Here is a 20,300-nt window from a genome sequence, read left to right as displayed (position 1 = left end):
AACTTTGGGAACTAGTGTAATAAACAGCCCCATGTCCCCTCCCTCCATGGTTCCATCGTGAAAAGAGATGTAATATAATTGTCCTATGGGGTTAAAACCTTCAATGATAATTCCTAACACATTTCAATGATCTTTATTAAACAAAATTATACATTTAAGATTTTATTTCCAGTATGGCTGAGAACCGATTCTAATCCAGTGGATATTAATCGGTTTGGAAGACCATTTTCCTCGAGTATTAAAATAAAATTAATACCAGTTTTGTAAGACCCGAGGGGCCGAAGATGGTACATAAAATAACCCCTTCTATACATTACAATTAGTGGTTGAAACGTTTGAACACTGATAAACAAACCATTAAAAATTCAAAAAAAGTCATAATAGTTGTTGAGCCAAAAGATAAGAAAACGTTATTATAAAACTTTGGGGACTAGTGTAATAAACAGTCCAATGTCCCTTCCCTAGATAAATATCCGTTCAGGGATAAGACAATTGACAATAATTGATCTACATCCCCAGTAATCATAAACAAATATATACCCTCTGTAGATTTACTTTAATGGTTGAAAAGTTAATACACTGCTATTTAGCATCCGCCAATCAAAAGTAACAAGTAATAAGTGAAAGAGTATGTTTATAAAACTTTGGGTACCAGTAAAAAATACTGTAAAATAAAACTTTGGGTACCAGTATAATTTAATGTCGTATAAAACTTTGGGTACCATTAATATTTACTGTTCAATAAAACTTTGGGTACCAGTAAAATTTACTTTCTAATAAAACTTTGGGTACCAGTAAAATTTACTTTCTAATAAAACTTTGGGTACCAGTAAAATTTACTTTCTAATAAAACTTTGGGTACCAGTAAAATTTACTTTCTAATAAAACTTTGGGTACCAGTAAAATTTACTTTCTAATAAAACTTTGGGTACCAGTAAAATTTACTTTCTAATAAAACTTTGGGTACCAGTAAAATTTACTTTCTAATAAAACTTTGGGTACCAGTAAAATTTACTGTTCATTAAACCTTGGGTACCAGTAAAATTTAATGTCCTATAAAATTTTCGGTACCAGCTAAATCTAATATAAATATATAAGAGTCGAAGCAAAATTATAAGTAATTTTGTTGAAAAACTGTTACATACAGGATAATGTTTATGGACATACTTACATTTTTAGGACTTGAAACAAATTGTTGTTAAAAAAGTTGAAAATCAACATGATTAAAATGGACGTACGGACATTCTAGTAACGATTATAGAGTTGCTACGCTTTCTATATCGTACATAACTACTAGAAGAATCACCATTCAAAGTTTGAAATCGATAGGACAATTATAATATGCCTAAATTGACGAAAAAAGCTGTATGTTACAGACGTACTGATGGACCGACCCTAATTGTAGAAAAGCTTCGCTTTTAATAAAACTTTGGGTACCAGTAAAATTAACAGTCTAATATCCCCGCCCTACATGATATCCGCTTCAAATACAAAAATTTTTCCCATCTTTATTTCAAAAAATCAGGGAGGAGGGAGGGACATTGGGCTGTTTATTACACTAGTCCCCAAAGTTTTATAAATATTTTCTTATTCAATGGCTTAACAACTTTGGGGACTTTTATTGAATTATTATTGGTTGGTTTATTAGGTTGAGTGTTCAAACGTTCAACTACTAAATATAATCTACAGAAGGAGTATTTTTGTGTATCATTATCATAGGGGATGTACATCAATTTATCGGCCATTGTCTTATCCCTTTAGATCCCTTGAAAATCTTCTCATCTTTATTTCAAAAAGAAAAAGAAAACAAGTATGACAACATCCATAAAGCTCTAAATTAAGACAGTAGGACAAACGAACATTAACTCTTGTAAAGTGTCAGAAGTTAATCAAAAAGACATGCTTAAATTTCTAACGACTTGGTTTTAGAATGCTTCGATTATACAATTATACCTTGCTGTCAAAGGAACCAATGTTCCAAAATGTAGTTGATTAGGATATTACATTTAAAAAATTGTTGTCAAAAAATAAAAATCAACATGTTTTAAATGTACCTTTAAAAATCCTCCAAAATCGCATAAAAATCTACAAAAATTGAATAAAATCATAAAAGGGTTATTAACGTAAGATTTCGTTTAATTTTTGTAGATTTTTAATGCGATTTTGGAGGATTTTTCACAAAATTTTTAGCGAGCCTCACTAAGTTTGTGAGGCAATGAGTAAAAAAGTTTTTTTAATAATCCACCTCTGGTAACGTTTATAGGATATATTATACCTAACTGTTACAGAAATCATAATGCCAAGTTTGAAAGCTATAGGACAGTTCTAACATGTCTAAATTAACATAAAAAGAACAAATGTATTAAGGACAAATATACACTACTGGTACCCAAAGTTTTATAACCATGTTATCTTAACTCAAAACTTTGAGTACTTTTAAAGAAATAAAAATGTTTTATTTCAGGCTAGTAGTGCCCTAACTTTTCAACCAATAATTTCAATCTACATAATGAGTAATTTTGTGTATCATCATTGGGGATGTACATAAATTTTTCGGCCATTGTCTTATCCCTTTAGATCCATGAATATGTTTGTTATTAAATCAATACGTTTTCTTTCACGTTGGTCCGAAATATTTTTTTTTATGGCTTTCAATCCGATTAATATCCGCTGGATTAGAACCGGTTCATTGCCAAACTGAAAAATCTTATATAGCATCGTGTTACACTTTACAGACAGTTTTCCACTATTATTAAACTTTAAATTTTGTTAGCCTGGGATCTGGGGACTTAGTTGATTAGTTGGTTCTTTCAGTTGAGTGTTCAAACGTTTCAACCATCAATTATAATCTACAGAAGTGGCAACTTTGTCAATTATCATTGGGGCTGTAAATCAATTTATCAACCGTTGTCTTATCCCTTTAGATCCCTGAATATTAATTGGTTTTAAAGCCATACTTTAAATTATTTTGTACCATAGTGAAATATTATTTCATTGATTTAACAATAAACATATACTTATGCAGGGAGGGAGGGGACATTGGGCTGTTTATTACACTAGTCACTAAAGTTTTATGATAACACTTTCTTATTCGTAGGCTTAACAATTTGAATTTGTATTGTTTGGTCAATAATGTGTGTTCAAACTTTTCAACCACTAACTGTAATCTACAGAAGTGATAATTTTGTGTGTAATCATTGGGGATGTACATCAATTTATTAGCCATTGTCTTATCCATTTAGATCCCTGCATATTTATTCCACAAGGAGGGAGGGAACAATTGCGTTTAAAATAATCGTTTGGGGGGTGGTTGATCTATTATTTGATTGGTGGTTTATTATAAATTAGCGGCTATGCCCCTAGAGGCCTCTAATTGGCACTTTAAATGTTTTTTATTTTAAATATATAACTTGAGAAATAATTTCTTTGTTGCATGTAAGTCTCTACGTGAAAATTTTTATTTCGATCTTTTTGTGATTTCTCTTGGGAGGGTGGTGGTACCCTCCCCCAAAATAGTTATAAACCTTCCAAGAACCTATGATAAGCTACCCTGTTAAAGAGAACCCGATCGGTTCAGCGGTTAGCGAGATCCTTCGGTACAAACACCAAGACAAACAAACATCTCGTTACTTTATTTTAAGGATATAGTAGGTTAGGTTAAGAAAAAGTTAGAAAAGCCCCGAGGGTTAGGTTAAATCTAAACCCCCTCTAAGAAGCTAGATTTATTTTTTTCTTAACAAATATAGAATAAGACCATGGTGGGCCGGGGGGGGGGGGGGGGGGTTAGTAGCAAAGAAACAAGTTTGGAAAATTGTAGAAAAACAAAAATATTGCTTTAGGGATATTTAGGGATAAGACAATGAACGATGAATTGATGTACATCCCCAATGATTAAATAACCTTTTGTAGATTAAAATTATTGAATTCAAAAGTTTGCGCGCATTAAAAGTTGTTAAGCCAACGAATTAGAGAACGTAAAAATAATACGTTGGGTACAAGTATAATTTACAGTCCAATGGATATAAAGGGATAAGACAATGGCCGATAAATTAATGTACATCCCCAATGATGAGACACAAAATATTCTCTTCTGAATTTGTGGTTAAAACGTATGGACACTCAACTTATTAAACTAACCATTCAAAATTCAAATATAAATACCCAAAGTTGTTAAGCTAACGTTGGGTACAAATACAGTTACAGACCAATGTCCCAGAGAGAGAGAGGGGGGGGGGACAATAAGCTGTTTATTACACAAGTCCCTAAGTTTTATAATATCGTATTCTTATTCGTTGGATTTCCATTGAAGACTTTTACTGAATTTTGATTGGTTGGTTGAGTGTCCAAACGTTTCATCCACTAATTTTAATCAAGAGAAGGGGCAATAACGTTTTCTTATTTGTTGGCTTAACCACTTTGTGGACTTTTATAAATTATTATGATTGGTTGGTTTATTAAGTTGAGTGTTTAAATATTTCAGAAGGGGTGATTGTGTGTATCATAATTGGGGATATACATCAATTTATCGGCCATTGTCTTATCCCTTTAGATCCCTGCTAATTTCCTTAAGACAGGAAATGAACTATGGCTTCGAGCGTTTCATTTTCACTTTTGTTTTTAAAAAATCAAAGCTTTTCTAAAATTAGGTTTGTGTCTGTACGTCTGTTCTTGCGTCCGTGACGGATAGCTCTTATTTAGTTTTTTGTTGGAATTGTATTATTGATTTCAAACTGTTGGTGGGGATTACTTGAAATTTAATCTATGTAAAACTAAAGTTTAAAATAAATTTAAAGGATTTTTAAAAATATTTTGGAAGATTTTTTGGTGTATAATATTTTTTTCTAAAATTATCCATCTTTCTATCTATCTATTTAACTATCTATCCATCAATTTTAAAATATCTATTTATTAATCTATTTTCCATCTATCTATCCATCAATACTAAAATATGTATCTATCTATCTATCTATCTATCTATCTATCTATCTATCTATCTATCTATCTATCTATCTATCTATCTATCTATCTATCTATCTATCTATCTATCTATCTATCTATCTATCTATCTATCTATCTATCTATCTATCTATCTATCTATCTATCTATCTATCTATCTATCTATCTATCTATCTATCTATCTATCTATCTATCTATCTATCTATCTATCTATCTATCTATCTATCTATCTATCTATCTATCTATCTATCTATCTATCTATCTATCTATCTATCTATCTATCTATCTATCTATCTATCTATCTATCTATCTATCTATCTATCTATCTATCTATCTATCTATCTATCTATCTATCTATCTATCTATCTATCTATCTATCTATCTATCTATCTATCTATCTATCTATCTATCTATCTATCTATCTATCTATCTATCTATCTATCTATCTATCTATCTATCTATCTATCTATATATTTATCGATCTATCTATCTATCTATATATCTATCTATCTATCTATCTATCTATCTATCTATCTATCTATCTATCTATCTATCTATCTATCTAGGAGATGAGGATGGGGAACTGTCCAAAGAAAAAGCCAAGAAATTGGAAAGATTCGCGCTAAGGTTTGTAAACTTGCATTTAGTTTTAATACAAACAGACAATTCTTTTATGTATAAAACTAGCAGCTACCTCTAGGGGCAATTGCGAGTAAGAGGGATTGAGGGAGGAGTTGCACCCACACTTTTAATAATAGTTTTTATAGAAAGTTAATTTTTTTTAAGGGGGTGGGTAATTTTTCTAGGGGCAATTCTCTTAGGAGGGTGGTGATACCCTCCCCCAAAATAGATATAAACCTTCCTTTGACTTATGAAAAGCTACCCTGTAACTTTGAATATCATCATTGGGAATGGACATCAGTTTATTGGCCTTTGTCTTATCCCTTTACAATTACATTTACAAATCACAATTTTTTCTTATAAAAATCAATAAGTCTAGCCTTGTAGTATAAATAAACTAAGTTTTTTTTTCTCCGTTTTATTATGTTTGTCTGTCTGTCTGTATGTCTGTCTGTCTGTCTGTCTATCTGTATGTCTGTCTGTTTGTCTGTATGATTGCCTGTCTGTATGTCTGTTTGTCCGTCTGTCTGAATGTCTGTCTGTCTGTATGTTTGTCTGTGTGTTTGTCTGTTTGTCTGTTTGTCTGTCTGTATGTCTGTCTGTGTGTTTGTCTGTATGTTTGTCTGTGTGTGTGTCTGTCCGTCTGTCTGTCTGTTTGTTTGTCTGTCTGTCTCTCCGTCTGTGTGTCTGTTTGTCTGTCTTTCTGTCAGTCAGTCTGTCTGTCTGTCTATCCGTCTGTATGTTTGTGTGTCTGTTTGTCTTTCTCTCTGTCTGTCTGTCTGTTTGTCTGTCTATCTGTTTGTCTGTCTATCCGTCTGTATGTCTGTCTGTCCGTCTGTCAATCAGTCTGTCTGTTTGTCTGTCTGTTTGTCTGTCTGTTTGTCTGTCTGTTTGTCTGTCTGTTTGTCTGTCTGTTTGTCTATCTGTCTGCCTGTCTGTCTGTCTGTCTGTCTGTCTGTATGCTTGACTGTCAGTCCGTCTGTCTGTATAGCAGACTGTAATTTTCATGGAGGGAGGGGACATTGGTCTGAAAATTACACTGGTACACAAAATATCCTTCGCTGGCTCCGCAACTTTAATTGAATTATAATTTGAGGGTTCCAAACTTTTCAATCAATGATTTTAATCTACAGATGGGGTAACTTTCTTTGTCATCATTGGGGATATATATTAATTTATCATCCATTGTCTTATCCCTTTAGATCCCTGATACTTTATTTTTATTTTGGTCTAGAAACCTAATTCTACGGATAGACATGCATAAAATTCCGTTTCTCGAGGTTGTACGCGGACATACGCAATGTTGGAAGGTAGACAAATTTCGGGAAAAATTCATCTTTATATTATTTTGATTTATATAATCTTGCAAGCATCGCTTTTATCGAGAAAAAATAAGTTAATCAAATGGCGAAAAATGGGACAAAACATATATTATCCTGTTGTGACGTCATAAATTTCGGGAAAGGAAAAGGAGAATTACATTTTTACCATCTCTTTTGAAGATATTTTCTTTTCTCCTTCACTTCTCCTATCCCGAAATTTATAACGTCAAAATGGGATCTGAAATTTGCGTCAACCTTCAAACATTGCGTATGACTGCGTACGACTTCAAGAAACGGCATTTAGTTGTTGTCTATCAATTCTACCAGATGCACTCTATACCTTATAGACAAAACTAGTATGATAGTGGATAATTTAATGCTACGTCTTGCGGTCGTAGCGGTCATGCGTCATATTGGAAGGGTGACGCAAATTTCAGATCTCAGTTTTCGCTGTTTGATTTACTATTTTTCTTCATAAGACAAAAGCGATGCTTGCGAGATTATTTAATTCGTTATAATATAAAGATAATTTTTATTCAAATCGCGAAATTTGGGATCTGAAATTTGCGTCAAACTTACAATCTGAAAGTGGGGAAGATAATAAGGGATGGGGTAGAACCGGTTATCATGATGTTTTATGTTGTCGACTTTAAGTTAAACTCTACCAAGTAGTATAAATTGAATATTATATTTAAAACATGTATGTTTTCTGACAAATGACCACAAAATGTGCTTAGCTGGATCTTTAAATCATTTTCGTGGTGAGCCAGATCGGAGTGAGCCAACTTTCCACCAATGAGAGCACAGCATTTTATGAAATGCTACGCTGTGATTGGCTAAAATTCGGCGCACCCCTATCTGGTTCACCACTAAATTCATTTAAAGATACAATTGTTCAAAAACTGACGGCTGCAGCTAGATAAAAAATGTAATATCAGCTGCTGTTGACTGTGGACGAGTGTAGCGTACGGCGGGGGTTGTATAGTATGACCGGTTTGTTCCTCCATCGTTTTCATATTGGCTGTTTTAGAGATTGTGTCTCTAGATTATCTCTTTTCATTCTTTAAACATTTTTAAAAGCGAAGCTTTTCTATAATTACGGTAGGTCCGTACGTACGTCCGTCACAAACGTATAGCTTTTTTACGTCCGTCACAAACGTATAGCTTTTTTCGTTAATTTAGGCATGTTAGAATTGTCCTGTCGATTTCAAACTATGCAGGGTGATTCCTTTAGTAGTTATGTACGATTTAGAAAGCGTAGCAACTCAATAATCATAACGAGAGTGTCTGCACGTCCATTTTAAACATGTTAATTTTTTAATTAACGAAAATTAACGGACGGACCGAACTTAATTATAGAATAGCTATGCTTAAAAAAAAAGACCTTATCCCCTAATTCCCTGACCCCCTGCGGGGGCGTATAAATTAGACCATTCATAATCAACAAATGCATTACACAGTGGAATATAATCAGAATTTCTAAAGGGATAAGACAATGGCCGTTAAATTGATGTACATCTCCAATGATAATACACAAATTTACCTCTCCCTTTTAGTAATTAGTAGTCTATATTAAAATTAGTGGTTGATACGTTTGAACACTCAACTTAATGACTCTTTCTCTCTCTCTCTCTCTCTCTCTCCCTCTCTCTCTCTCTCTCTCTCTCTCTCTCTCTCTCTCTCTCTCTCTCTCTCTCTCTCTCTTCTCTCTCTCTCTCTCTCTCTCTCTCTCTCTTTCTTTCTTAATTTAGGCATGTTAGAATTGTCCTATCCATTTCAAATTTTGGATGATGATTCCTGTAGTTATATGTACAATTTAGAAAACAAAGCAACTCTATAATCGTTACCACAAAGTTCGTACGTCCAGTTATAACATGCTGATTTTTTACTTTTTTGGACAACAATTTTTATTATGAAATTCAATTATCCTAGATTTTTAGAACTATTATTCCTATGACAGGTACAATACTTTAGACGAATCATCTCTATAATCAAGTTCTAATGTAATGTCAGTATGTCCTAAAACAGAATTCTGTTTTTATGTAATTTAAGTGTTTCAAGGCATTGCTTATTACAAATAGCAAGCTCCTGATCGTAACTCATGTCAAAGAAAGCGGGGACAATACACTAGTCCCCAAAGTTTTATAGTAACGTTTTCATATTCGATGGCCTAACAACTTAAGTGAGTTTTGATTGGTTGGTTTCAACCAATAATTTTTACGTTACAGAAAGGGTACTTTTGTGCATCATCATTGGAGATATACATCAATTTATCTGCCATTGTCTTATCCCTTTCGATTCCTGAACTCATGCCATTGTTTTTAACTTATCTAATATATTTATAATTTCCTTCAAATTCCAAATTTGAAGTGATTTTTTCCCATTGTGTATAAAAAGTTAAATCGGCCAATTTCAAATCTTTACCAAATTTGTTGGCCCGTTGTAATTTAACAATTCAGGGATCTTAAGGGATAAGACAATGGTTGATAAATTTATATTTGTCGTCAACAGTGGCGTGTGCATTCCTTAAACCCAAGAATATGATTATAAAACATTGGGTACTAGTAAAATTTTCAGTCCATTGTCCCCTCTCTCTCCTTGTCAAAGCCTTTCTATTCATAATCCTTATACAAAAGTAACAGGATGTCTGTATGTATGTAAGTCTGTATGTCTGTCTGTCTGTCTGTCTGTCTGTCTGTCTATCTGTCTATCTGTCTATCTGTCTGTCTGTCTGTCTGTCTGTCTGTTTGTCTGTCTGTCTGTCTGTATATTTGTTTGTTTGTTTGTTTGTTTGTCTGTCTGTATGTCTGTCTGTCTGTCTGTCTGTCTGTTTGTTTGTCTGTCTGTCTGTCTGTATGTATGTCTGACTGTCTGTATGTATGTCTATCTGTCTGTCTGTTTGTCTGTTTGTCTGTTTGTATGTCTGTCTGTTTGTATGTCTGTCTGTATGTATGTCTGTCTGTCTATCTGTCTGTAAGTCTGTCTGTCTGTCTGTCTGTTTGTCTGTATGGCTATCTGTCTGTCTGGCTATCTGTTTGTCTGTCTGTCTGTCTGACTGTCTGTATATCTGTCTGTCTGTCTGTCTGTCTGTCTGTCTGTCCGTCTGTCTGTATGTATGTATGTATGTATGTATAGATTTGTCTGTATGTTTGGCTGTTTGTCTGTCTGTATGTCTGTCTTTACGAAAGGATCTCGCTTATCGCTGCAGAACCGTTATGGTTCTACAGGGTAGCTTCTCATAGGTCTTGTGAAGGTGTATAACTATTTGGGGTAGAGGGTACAACCACCCTCCTAAGAGAAATCGCCCCGAGAAAAAAAATTCACCCCACTTAAAATTTTATTTTTTCATTTTTTAAAACTTAAATAAGAAAATGAGGGGGTTGGTCGACCCCATCCCCTTATACGAAAGTAACATGATGTCTGTCCGGCTTTGTGTTGCTAACCAATAAGTTTCTTCTTTACAGTTTATATATTTTGTGGAGTGTACACCGACCCTCCAAATCACTCTTGGAAAAAGTAACCCCACCCCCCAACAAACTTTTTTTACTTTTTCTTTTTCAAACTAAAATGATCGACCCCTCCCCCCCACGCACACTTTTATAAATTGCCCCTAGAGGCCTATAGGGGGCATAGTCTCTAGTATTAGATAGAGTCGGGAGGAGCTTTGTCTAAAATTGAGAGATTAAAACAATTTTTTATGCTTTTTGAAAAAAAAAATTTTAAAATCCAAAGAGGGTAATACCGATTTCTATTATATATGTGCATCTACGCTATTCATTATTTTGTTCGTCTGTACGTCCGTGACACTACTGGGGAAATGTGTTTCTCAACTGCTATTTTAGATAGTCAGCTGAAATTTTTAGTGAAGATTCCTATTATACATATGCATCTACTCTTAACAGTATTTTGTCCGTTTGTCTGTCGGTCATGCTTAAAAAGACAAATAAACTCATTGTTGGGGAAATGAAATTATCTCGGCTTCTATTTTAGATAGACAGCTGAAATTTTTAGTGAAGATTTCTATTAAACATGTGCATCTACTCTGTACATTATTTTGTCCGTTTGTTTGTATGTCGGTCAAGCTTAAAAAGACAAATAAACTTATCGTTGGGGAAATGTGATTATCTCAACTGCTATTTTAGATAGACAGCTGAAATTTTTAGTGAAGATTCCTATTATCATATATGTGCATTTACTCTGTACATTATTTTGTCTGTCTGTCTGTCTGTCAAGCTTAAAAAGACAAAAACCTTATTGTTGGGAAAATGTGATTATCTCAACTGCTATTTTAGATAGACAGCTGAAATTTGTAGTGAAGATTCCTATTAAACATGCGCATCTACTTTGTACATTATTTTGTCCGTTTGTCTGTCGGTCATGCTTAAAAAGACAAAAAAATACTTATCATTGGAGGAAATGTGATTTTCTCAACTGCTATTTTAGATAGATAGCTGAAATTTTTTTGTCAAGATTCCTATTATACATGTGCATCCACTCTTAACAGTATTTTGTCCGTCTGTCTGTCTGTCGGTCAAGCTTAAAAAGACAAAAAACCTCATTGTTGGGGAAATGTGATTTTCTCAACTGATATTTTAGATAGATAGCTGAAATTTTTTAGTCAAGATTCCTATTATATATGTGCATCTACTCTTAACAGTATTTTGTGCGTTTGTCTGTCGGTCATGCTTAAAAGGACAAAAACCTTATTGTTGGGGAAATGTGATTATCTCGACTGCTATTTTAGAAAGACAGCTGAAATTTTTAGTGAAGATTCCTATTGTATATACATGCATCTACTCTTAACAGTATTTTGTCCGTTTGTCTGTCTGTCGGTCAAGCTTAAAAAGACAAAAAACTTATCGTTGGGGAAATGTGATTATCTCAACTGCTATTTTACATAGACAGCTGAAATTTGTAGTGAAGATTCCTATTATATATGTGCATCTACTCTTAACAGTATTTTGTCCGTCTGTCTGTCGGTCAAGCTTAAAAAGACAAAAACCTTATTGTTGGGAAAATGTGATTATCTCGACTGCTATTTTAGATAGACAGCTGCAATTTTAGTCAAGATTCCTATTATATATGTGCATCTACTCTTAACAGTATTTTGTCCGTCTGTCTGTCGGTCAAGCTTAAAAAGACAAAAAACCTTATTATTTCAATTTAAAAAAGACATCAGTTTTCATGAAAACAATTCTTGAAATGTAAAAAAACCGGCAGTGCCTAAACTTTGCCACCAATATTTTTGTTTTAGGTCAAGTCTGAGGAAGCCCAAATCTCCCCGCCTGCCCCAGTCTAACTCACCATCAAATAACACCAGCAATAACAATAACAATATGTAAGTATTAACACACTTCTCCCTGAATTATGATTTTGAAATCTGTGAAATAAACCATTTATTACGTTTAAGGGAAGTAAAAGGGAATAATTATAGGAAAAAAATCCCCTAAAATTACACTGTTCATAATAATAATAATGTGTAAGCTACAACACACTTCTCCCTGAAATATGACTCTGAAAACTGTAAAAAAACATATTACGCTTTTGATGTGAGGAGAGAAGGGGAAGTAAAGGGTAACAATTAAAGAAACAAGCAATAATTACAATATGTACGTAACACACACTTCTCCCTGAAATATGACTTTGAAATCTGTGAAAAAAACCTATCTAACTTTGAATGTAGGAAAATGGGGGAAGTAAAGGGAAACCTTCCCTAAAATAATATTAGTAAATAATTATAACAATATGTAAGTTAAGCACATCTCCTTGAAATATGATTTCAAAAACAATGAAAGAATCCATTACACTGTTGATGAAGGAAAAGTAATGGGAAAGTATAGGGAAAGAAAGGGTGGGAAAAGTAGAGAAGTAATGGGGAAATATAGGAAAAAGTCCCCTAAAATAAAACAGCAACAACAACAATATTTAAATAACAATATACTTCTCCCTGAAATATGACTTTTGAAAATAGTATGAGTACCCAAAAGGCTTTTGATGTGGTAATATGTAAGTTAAGCCCTTGAAAAAAAACTATTTTTTTCTTTCCTTTGTTCAAACTTTTTCACCATTAATTTTAATACTTTTTTCATTTTTTCATTGAGAACAAAATTAATGCTTTTCATCTCATAAAAACCCTTTCATTGCACGACTTTTGCTTGGGTGTGTACTAATAATATTTTTTTTTAATTTTTAGGGTAAAAAGTGGCGGTCTTGTTAGGGAGAAAAGCAACCTTTCTTTTAGGTATAATCCTTATAAAAAGTAACAGGATGACTGTCTGTTTGTATGAGAGTATCTCGCTAACCACTGAACCGATATGGTTCCCTTTAGAGAGTAGCTTCTTAAAGGTCCTGGGAAGGTTTACAACTATTAACTATAATTATTCAGTTGTATGTACATAAACTCTCAAACAATTAGAATTGAGAAGGCTTGAATAAAGCGAAATATATTTTCTACAAAGAAGTGTGTTCTTACTGTATAGTTAGCTCTAGCCGCGCGTTTTTTGAAATATAACTATTTTGGGGGATCGAGGTTACCGCCAAGAGAAGATCGGTAAGGAATAAAATAACCACCCTCCAAAAAGTTTTTTTTTTATATATATATTGAGGCCTCTATGGGCGTAGCTGCTAGTAAATATATAAATAGATAGATAAAGTTCATAAATGAGAATAACATAGACGGATATTAGACTTAGGATCAACTAAGAATAACAGGATAGAATATTAATTGTTTTAGACAGATAGACAGACAGACAGACAGACAGACAGACAGAAAAACAGTTAAATATACAGATCGACGTAAAATCTAGTGCTGCTATCTATGGATATTTCCAAAAAAAATATTATGTACAAAAAATCTTCCAAAATATTTGTAAAAATCCTTTAAAATTAATATATTTGAAAATTTTAGTTTTTCATTGATATTTGAAGAGTGCAATACTCGAAACAACTTAAAATGTCTGAATAAATATGTAAAATTCTTATTTTTTTTGTGAGTTAACCTCTTATATAAATCCTATGGTATAAAGTAGTAAGCTTTTTTCGTCAGTAGCAAAGGATCTCGATAACTGCTGAACCAATATGGTTCTCCTTAACAGTTAAGCTCCTTATAGGCCCTTGAAAGGTTTTTAACTATTTTGGGATAGGGTATCTTCACATCCCCCAGATAGAAATTCCCCTCCCAAAAAAATAAAAAAAAATATTTTAAAACTCAAGTTAGGGGGGGGGGTGGACTTTTCCCCTCCCACCTTAAGTCAGACAGACAGATAGGTAGATAGGTAGTTAGATAGAAGATAGATAGATAGAAACTTAATAAATCAGAACTACTGTTTAGGGGATCATATAGAGCAAAATCAGCTGTAACCACTGCCTCTAGTAATAATACAACAAACAGTCCAACAACTTACCATAACAACAGCCCAGCAACCTACACCCAACAACAACAACAACATTCTGTGATGTCTACTCCGTCCTCTGCTAAGGCTGCTTACAGAAAGGTAGATAGATAGATAGATAGATAGATAGATAGATAGATAGATAGATAGATAGATAGATATATAGATAGATAGATAGATAGATAGATAGATAGATAGATAGATAGATAGATAGATAGATAGATAGATAGATAGATAGATAGATAGATAGATAGATAGATAGATAGATAGATAGATAGATAGATAGATAGATAGATAGATAGATAGATAGATAGATAGATAGATAGATAGATAGATAGATAGATAGATAGATAGATAGATAGATAGATAGATAGATAGATAGATAGATAGATAGATAGATAGATAGATAGATAGATAGATAGATAGATAGATAGATAGATAGATAGATAGATAGATAGATAGATAGATAGATAGATAGATAGATAGATAGATAGATAGATAGATAGATAGATAGATAGATAGATAGATAGATAGATAGATAGATAGATAGATAGATAGATAGATAGATAGATAGATAGATAGATAGATAGATAGATAGATAGATAGATAGATAGATAGATAGATAGATAGATAGATAGATAGATAGATAGATAGATAGATAGATAGATAGATAGATAGATAGATAGATAGATAGATAGATAGATAGATAGATAGATAGATAGATAGATAGATAGATAGATAGATAGATAGATAGATAGATAGATAGATAGATAGATAGATAGATAGATAGATAGATAGATAGATAGATAGATAGATAGATAGATAGATAGATAGATAGATAGATAGATAGATAGATAGATAGATAGATAGATAGATAGATAGATAGATAGATAGATAGATAGATAGATAGATAGATAGATAGATAGATAGATAGATAGATAGATAGATAGATAGATAGATAGATAGATAGATAGATAGATAGATAGATAGATAGATAGATAGATAGATAGATAGATAGATAGATAGATAGATAGATAGATAGATAGATAGATAGATAGATAGATAGATAGATAGATAGATAGATTTGACAGATAGATAGATAGATAGATAGATAGATAGATAGATAGATAGATAGATAGATAGATAGATAGATAGATAGATAGATAGATAGATAGATAGATAGATAGATAGATAGATAGATAGATTTGACAGATAGATAGATAGATAGATAGATAGATAGATAGATAGATAGATAGATAGATAGATAGATAGATAGATAGATAGATAGATAGATAGATAGATAGATAGATAGATAGATAGATAGATAGATAGATAGATAGATAGATAGATAGATAGATAGATAGATAGATAGATAGATTTGACAGATAGATAGATAGATAGATAGATAGATAGATAGATAGATAGATAGATAGATAGATAGATAGATAGATAGATAGATAGATAGATAGATAGATAGATAGATAGATAGATAGATAGATAGATTTGACAGATAGATAGATAGATAGATAGATAGATAGATAGATAGATAGATAGATAGATAGATAGATAGATAGGTAGATAGATAGATAGATAGATAGATAGATAGATAGATAGATAGATAGATAGATAGATAGATAGATAGATAGATAGATAGATATATAGATAGATAGATAGATAGATAGATAGATAGATAGATAGATAGATAGATGATTGGTAGATAGATAAAATTCTTTCTCCATAAGATATGGTTCCATTTTGCTGACTTACCTTACCTACATTATTCTAAAAGTAGGATATATGTACAGTTATGAGTTGATAAATAGATAGGTGGATAGAATATATGTAAATGAATATATGGATGTAAGAGTTCATGGACATATGAATGGACAATAAGATCAATTGATTGATAGATAGATAAATTGATAGATAGACCAATAGATAGAATGACAAATAGACTGATTGATAGATAAAGAGATATGTGGATGGATGGATGGATATATATGAATGGATAGATATATTGTTTGATAGATATATAGAAAGATAGACAGACACTCAAAAATCTGACAAATTATCATTTTTAAATTTTCTATTTTTAGGATTCAAGCAGTAATACTACGCGTCAAAATGAAACAATGTCCAAACTGAACCAACATTCCAACTCCACGCTTTCATCTGTACCACGTGACGCGCCACGTGATCAGAATGCCGCGTCGTCGCGAGATAGAAATGAAAAGTCGTCATCTTCCGCGCGCCATCATAATAGTGAACAATCAGCTGATGCGCGGCGTCGGTTGACAACCACGCTTTCGCCAGAGGAGGCGAAAATGATCTCACACTTTGAGAAAGAGGTAATTGCATTAATATCCGCTGGATTAGAACCGGTTTTCAGTCATAATATCCGCATAATGTCTGCGGAATGCTGTCTATAATACAAAGGGATAAATAATTTTAAAACTCAGGGATCTCCCACTTTGTGAAAGAAGTAATTGCAGGGAGATAGAGAGGGGACAATGGGCTGTTTATTACACTAGTCCCCAAAGTTTCATAACTATTTCCTATTCATTTGGTTAACAACTTTGGATACTGGTGAATTTTGATTGGTTCAAACATGTTAATTTAATCTACAGAAGGGGTAATGTTGTGTATCATCATTAGGAATGTACATCACTTTATAGGCCATTGTCTTATTCCTTTAAGTCCCTGGGTAAATGACATCAAGATTTTATCAGGAAGCTTCTTACTCTTTGAGTTAGTTTGGGGGTCAGTCTGGAGAGATCTAAAGGGATAAGACAATAGCTAATAAATTGATGTACATTCCCAATGATAATACACAAAATTACCCCTTCTAAAGATTATAATTAGTGGTTGAAACATTTGGACACTTAACTTAATGAATCAACCATTTAAAATTCAGTAAAAGTACCCAAAATTGTTTAGCCAGCAAATCAAAAAATGTTTCACAATAAATTTTGTTTAGACTAAGGCATTAGTATTCTGTTTATTAAGTTCTGACACTCTACAAGTTTTAATGTTAGTTTATCCTACCGTTTCAGAGCTTTGCCTTAATGAAACTTTGTGTTGGAATAAATTGTATAAAAGAAATTAAACAAACAATTAAACAAAGGTTTTTGTCTGCTAAAATTTCTTTTCTCGTATTCATTCGAATCCGGTGGATAGGAACCGGTTCTCATCCATACGAAAAAAATTATGTCTATAATTGTATTATATCCAGTTTTCTACGAATATAAAAACTATTTTAAGTTTGACCATCTATATACTATATCTATAGATAAAAGCTTTTCCAGTATGGATTTGAAACCGATTAATATCTTCTGGATTAGAACCATTTCTCAGCCATACTGTATGCATCGTTTCACATTATAGACAATTTTCTATGGATAGTAAAATTAAAAATTTGATATTATTACCAGTTTTGTTAGTCCCCTAATGCTAATCAAGCATAATTTATCACTTTGCTGTCCGCGGAAAGCTGTTTATGATACAATGTGATATTTAACTAATTTTAGATTGAGGCGCACAGCTTAGAGATTGTTGAACGCAGTTACGAAGATGATGAATTTGAGGTTAGCTTATTAGTAGCAAAGCTACTCTATAATTTGAAATGTCTGTATGTCTGAAACGTTGTGGGGGGAAACGTGATTTTCTCGGCTCCTTTTCAAGATAGACAACTCAAATTTTTAGGAATTGAATAAGTTTACATTCCTCATATTTTCACTAAATTTCATTAAAATTCGTCAATAACTTGGGGTGCTAGATTGATTCCTAGATTTTTATGATTTCATCATTTTCTCGACTCCTATTCAAGATCTACGGCTGAAATAAATTCAGGGAATAAATAAGTTCACATTTTACATACTAGCGGCTTCGCCCCTAGCCTGTAGGGGCTTTGCCCCAAGAGGTTCGATAAAACTATTTTTTTCGTATTTTAGATTTTAAAAAAAAAAAATTGGGGGGGGGGAATTTTTTAAGGGGGGTTAGTCGACCCAACTATTTTAATTTTAATTTTAAAAAGAAAAAAAATTTTGGGGAGGGGGTATTTTAAATTTTTTTTTTTTTGGGGGGGGGTACCCCCCAAAAAATAGTTACAAACCTTATCGTGACCTATGAGAAGCTACTTTGTAAATGAGAACCCGATCGGTTCAGCAGTTAGCGAAATCCTTCGCTACAAACAAACAGACAAACAAACAAACAAACAGACAGACAGATATCGTTCTACTTTGTATTATAGATTCCCACAAAGTTTCATTATGATTTGCTAGATCGATTCCTAGATTTTCACATAAATATATTTCGTGATTATTTTAGTTTAATTTTTTTTATAAAACTGCGCAATAGTTCGTTTTTTTTCTGGATGTCTATCCATAATTTTTGAGCTTCTCTATTTATGGATGTTGTCATCCTATTTACATAATAATTAACTCAAAACCTAACAAGAAATGTTCCTTCAAGAGAAATATTTTTTTTAAATTTTAATTATGCAATAAGAAAATAAAACAATTATATAAAATGCTTTATATAATAGAAAAACCTGTTCTGGGACATTTATGTTTCATCTATACTATTTAAATAAGATTTTTTCAACAAATTATGCCTTAAAAACCAGTTTTTCCAAAAGCCTTATTTTTGAAAATTTATGGATTAAAAGGTTGTTGAAAAAATGCGCACATTTTTAAATACGTTATTCCTACGGTTGGAATCTTCTAGTTTTTGGAAATACATTTTTGTGCCATTTGTAGTTTAAGAGCTACGTTGAAGAATGTGAGAAAAATGTTGAAAAGTTTTAAGTAAGTTGGGTCATTTTACCACGTAGCTCTTATACTATACGTAGCACAGGAATAGTTCTTATATATCCAAAAACTAGTGCTTATGACGCTTCCATCGATCTGTATTCTGTCTGTTTGTCTATCTGTTTGTCTGTTTGTATGTGTGTCTATATTTTCAGTGAAATAGGAAACTACACTATCTATCTATCTGTCCCACTAACTATCTATCTATCCATCTATCTATCTATCTATCTATCTATCTATCTATCTATCTATCTATTAATCTATCTATCTATCTATCTATCTATTTATCTATCTATCTTTTCCCACACTTAATAATATTTTCCCACGCTCTATGATAATTTCCCACACTCTATAAATTTTCTCACGCTCTATAAAATTTTCCCATGCTCTATTTATGTTATATCTAGCTGGAGTCCTGCCCAAGTGAGACAGGCACCTATACTGTGGGTAAAGATGAGGAGAAAAAGAATCAAACAGCAGCTTCTGAAGAAAAAGCAAGGTGAGATTACAAAACCAGTTTTAGCACTTCTAAACCCACTTTGGGGACCTTATTTAATCTCAAAACCAGTTTGGGTACTTTTATTTAATCTCAAAACCACTTTGAGTACTTTTATTTTCATCATAAAACCACTTTGGGTTCTTTTATATTATCTCAAAACTACTTTGGGTTCTTTTATTTAAACTCAAAACCATTTTGGATACTTTTATTTTCATCTGTAAACCACTTTGGGTACTTTTATTTTCATCTCAAAAAAACTTTGGGTATTTTTTATTTAATCTCAAAACTACTTTAGGTACTTTTATTTAAACTCAAAACCACTTTGGGTACTTTTATTTAATCTCAAAACTACTTTGAGTACTTTTTTTTTCATCTCAAAACCACTTTAGGTTCTATTATTTAATCTCAAAACCACTTTGGGCTTTTTTATTTAATCTCAAAACTACTTTAGGTACTTTTATTTAATCTCAAAACTACTTTAGGTACTTTTATTTAATCTCAAAATAACTTTGAGTACTTTTATTTAATCTCAAAATTACTTTGGGTATTTTTACTTAATCTCAAAACCACTTTAGGTTCTTTTATTTAATCTCAAAACTACTTTGGGCTTTTTTATTTCATCTCAAAACTACTTTGGGTTCTTTTATTTTCATCTCAAAACCACTTTAGGTTCTTTTATTTAATCTCAAAACCACTTTGGGCT

The 20,300-nt window shown here is 32.3% G+C and overlaps 1 protein-coding gene across 1 annotated transcript in view; it reads left to right on the top strand.

The window, feature by feature from the left end:
- The window catches only part of LOC145307029 (uncharacterized), a 34,752-nt gene that overhangs the window by 2,905 nt on the left and 11,547 nt on the right, over nucleotides 1-20,300 (top strand). The window contains exons 3-9 of the mRNA XM_080149368.1: nucleotides 5,523-5,583; nucleotides 12,154-12,237; nucleotides 13,093-13,140; nucleotides 14,230-14,392; nucleotides 16,387-16,638; nucleotides 17,818-17,874; nucleotides 19,506-19,597. Of these exons, the coding sequence (XP_080005494.1) occupies nucleotides 5,523-5,583; nucleotides 12,154-12,237; nucleotides 13,093-13,140; nucleotides 14,230-14,392; nucleotides 16,387-16,638; nucleotides 17,818-17,874; nucleotides 19,506-19,597 (757 nt within the window). The remainder of the gene's footprint in view (nucleotides 1-5,522; nucleotides 5,584-12,153; nucleotides 12,238-13,092; nucleotides 13,141-14,229; nucleotides 14,393-16,386; nucleotides 16,639-17,817; nucleotides 17,875-19,505; nucleotides 19,598-20,300) is intronic.

This window comes from Acartia tonsa, chromosome 15 (assembly GCF_053477335.1).
Source record: "Acartia tonsa isolate MP-2025a chromosome 15, ASM5347733v1, whole genome shotgun sequence".
In the NCBI taxonomy this organism is placed as follows: domain Eukaryota; kingdom Metazoa; phylum Arthropoda; class Copepoda; order Calanoida; family Acartiidae; genus Acartia; species Acartia tonsa.
This window is presented reverse-complemented; position numbering and strand designations above follow the sequence as displayed.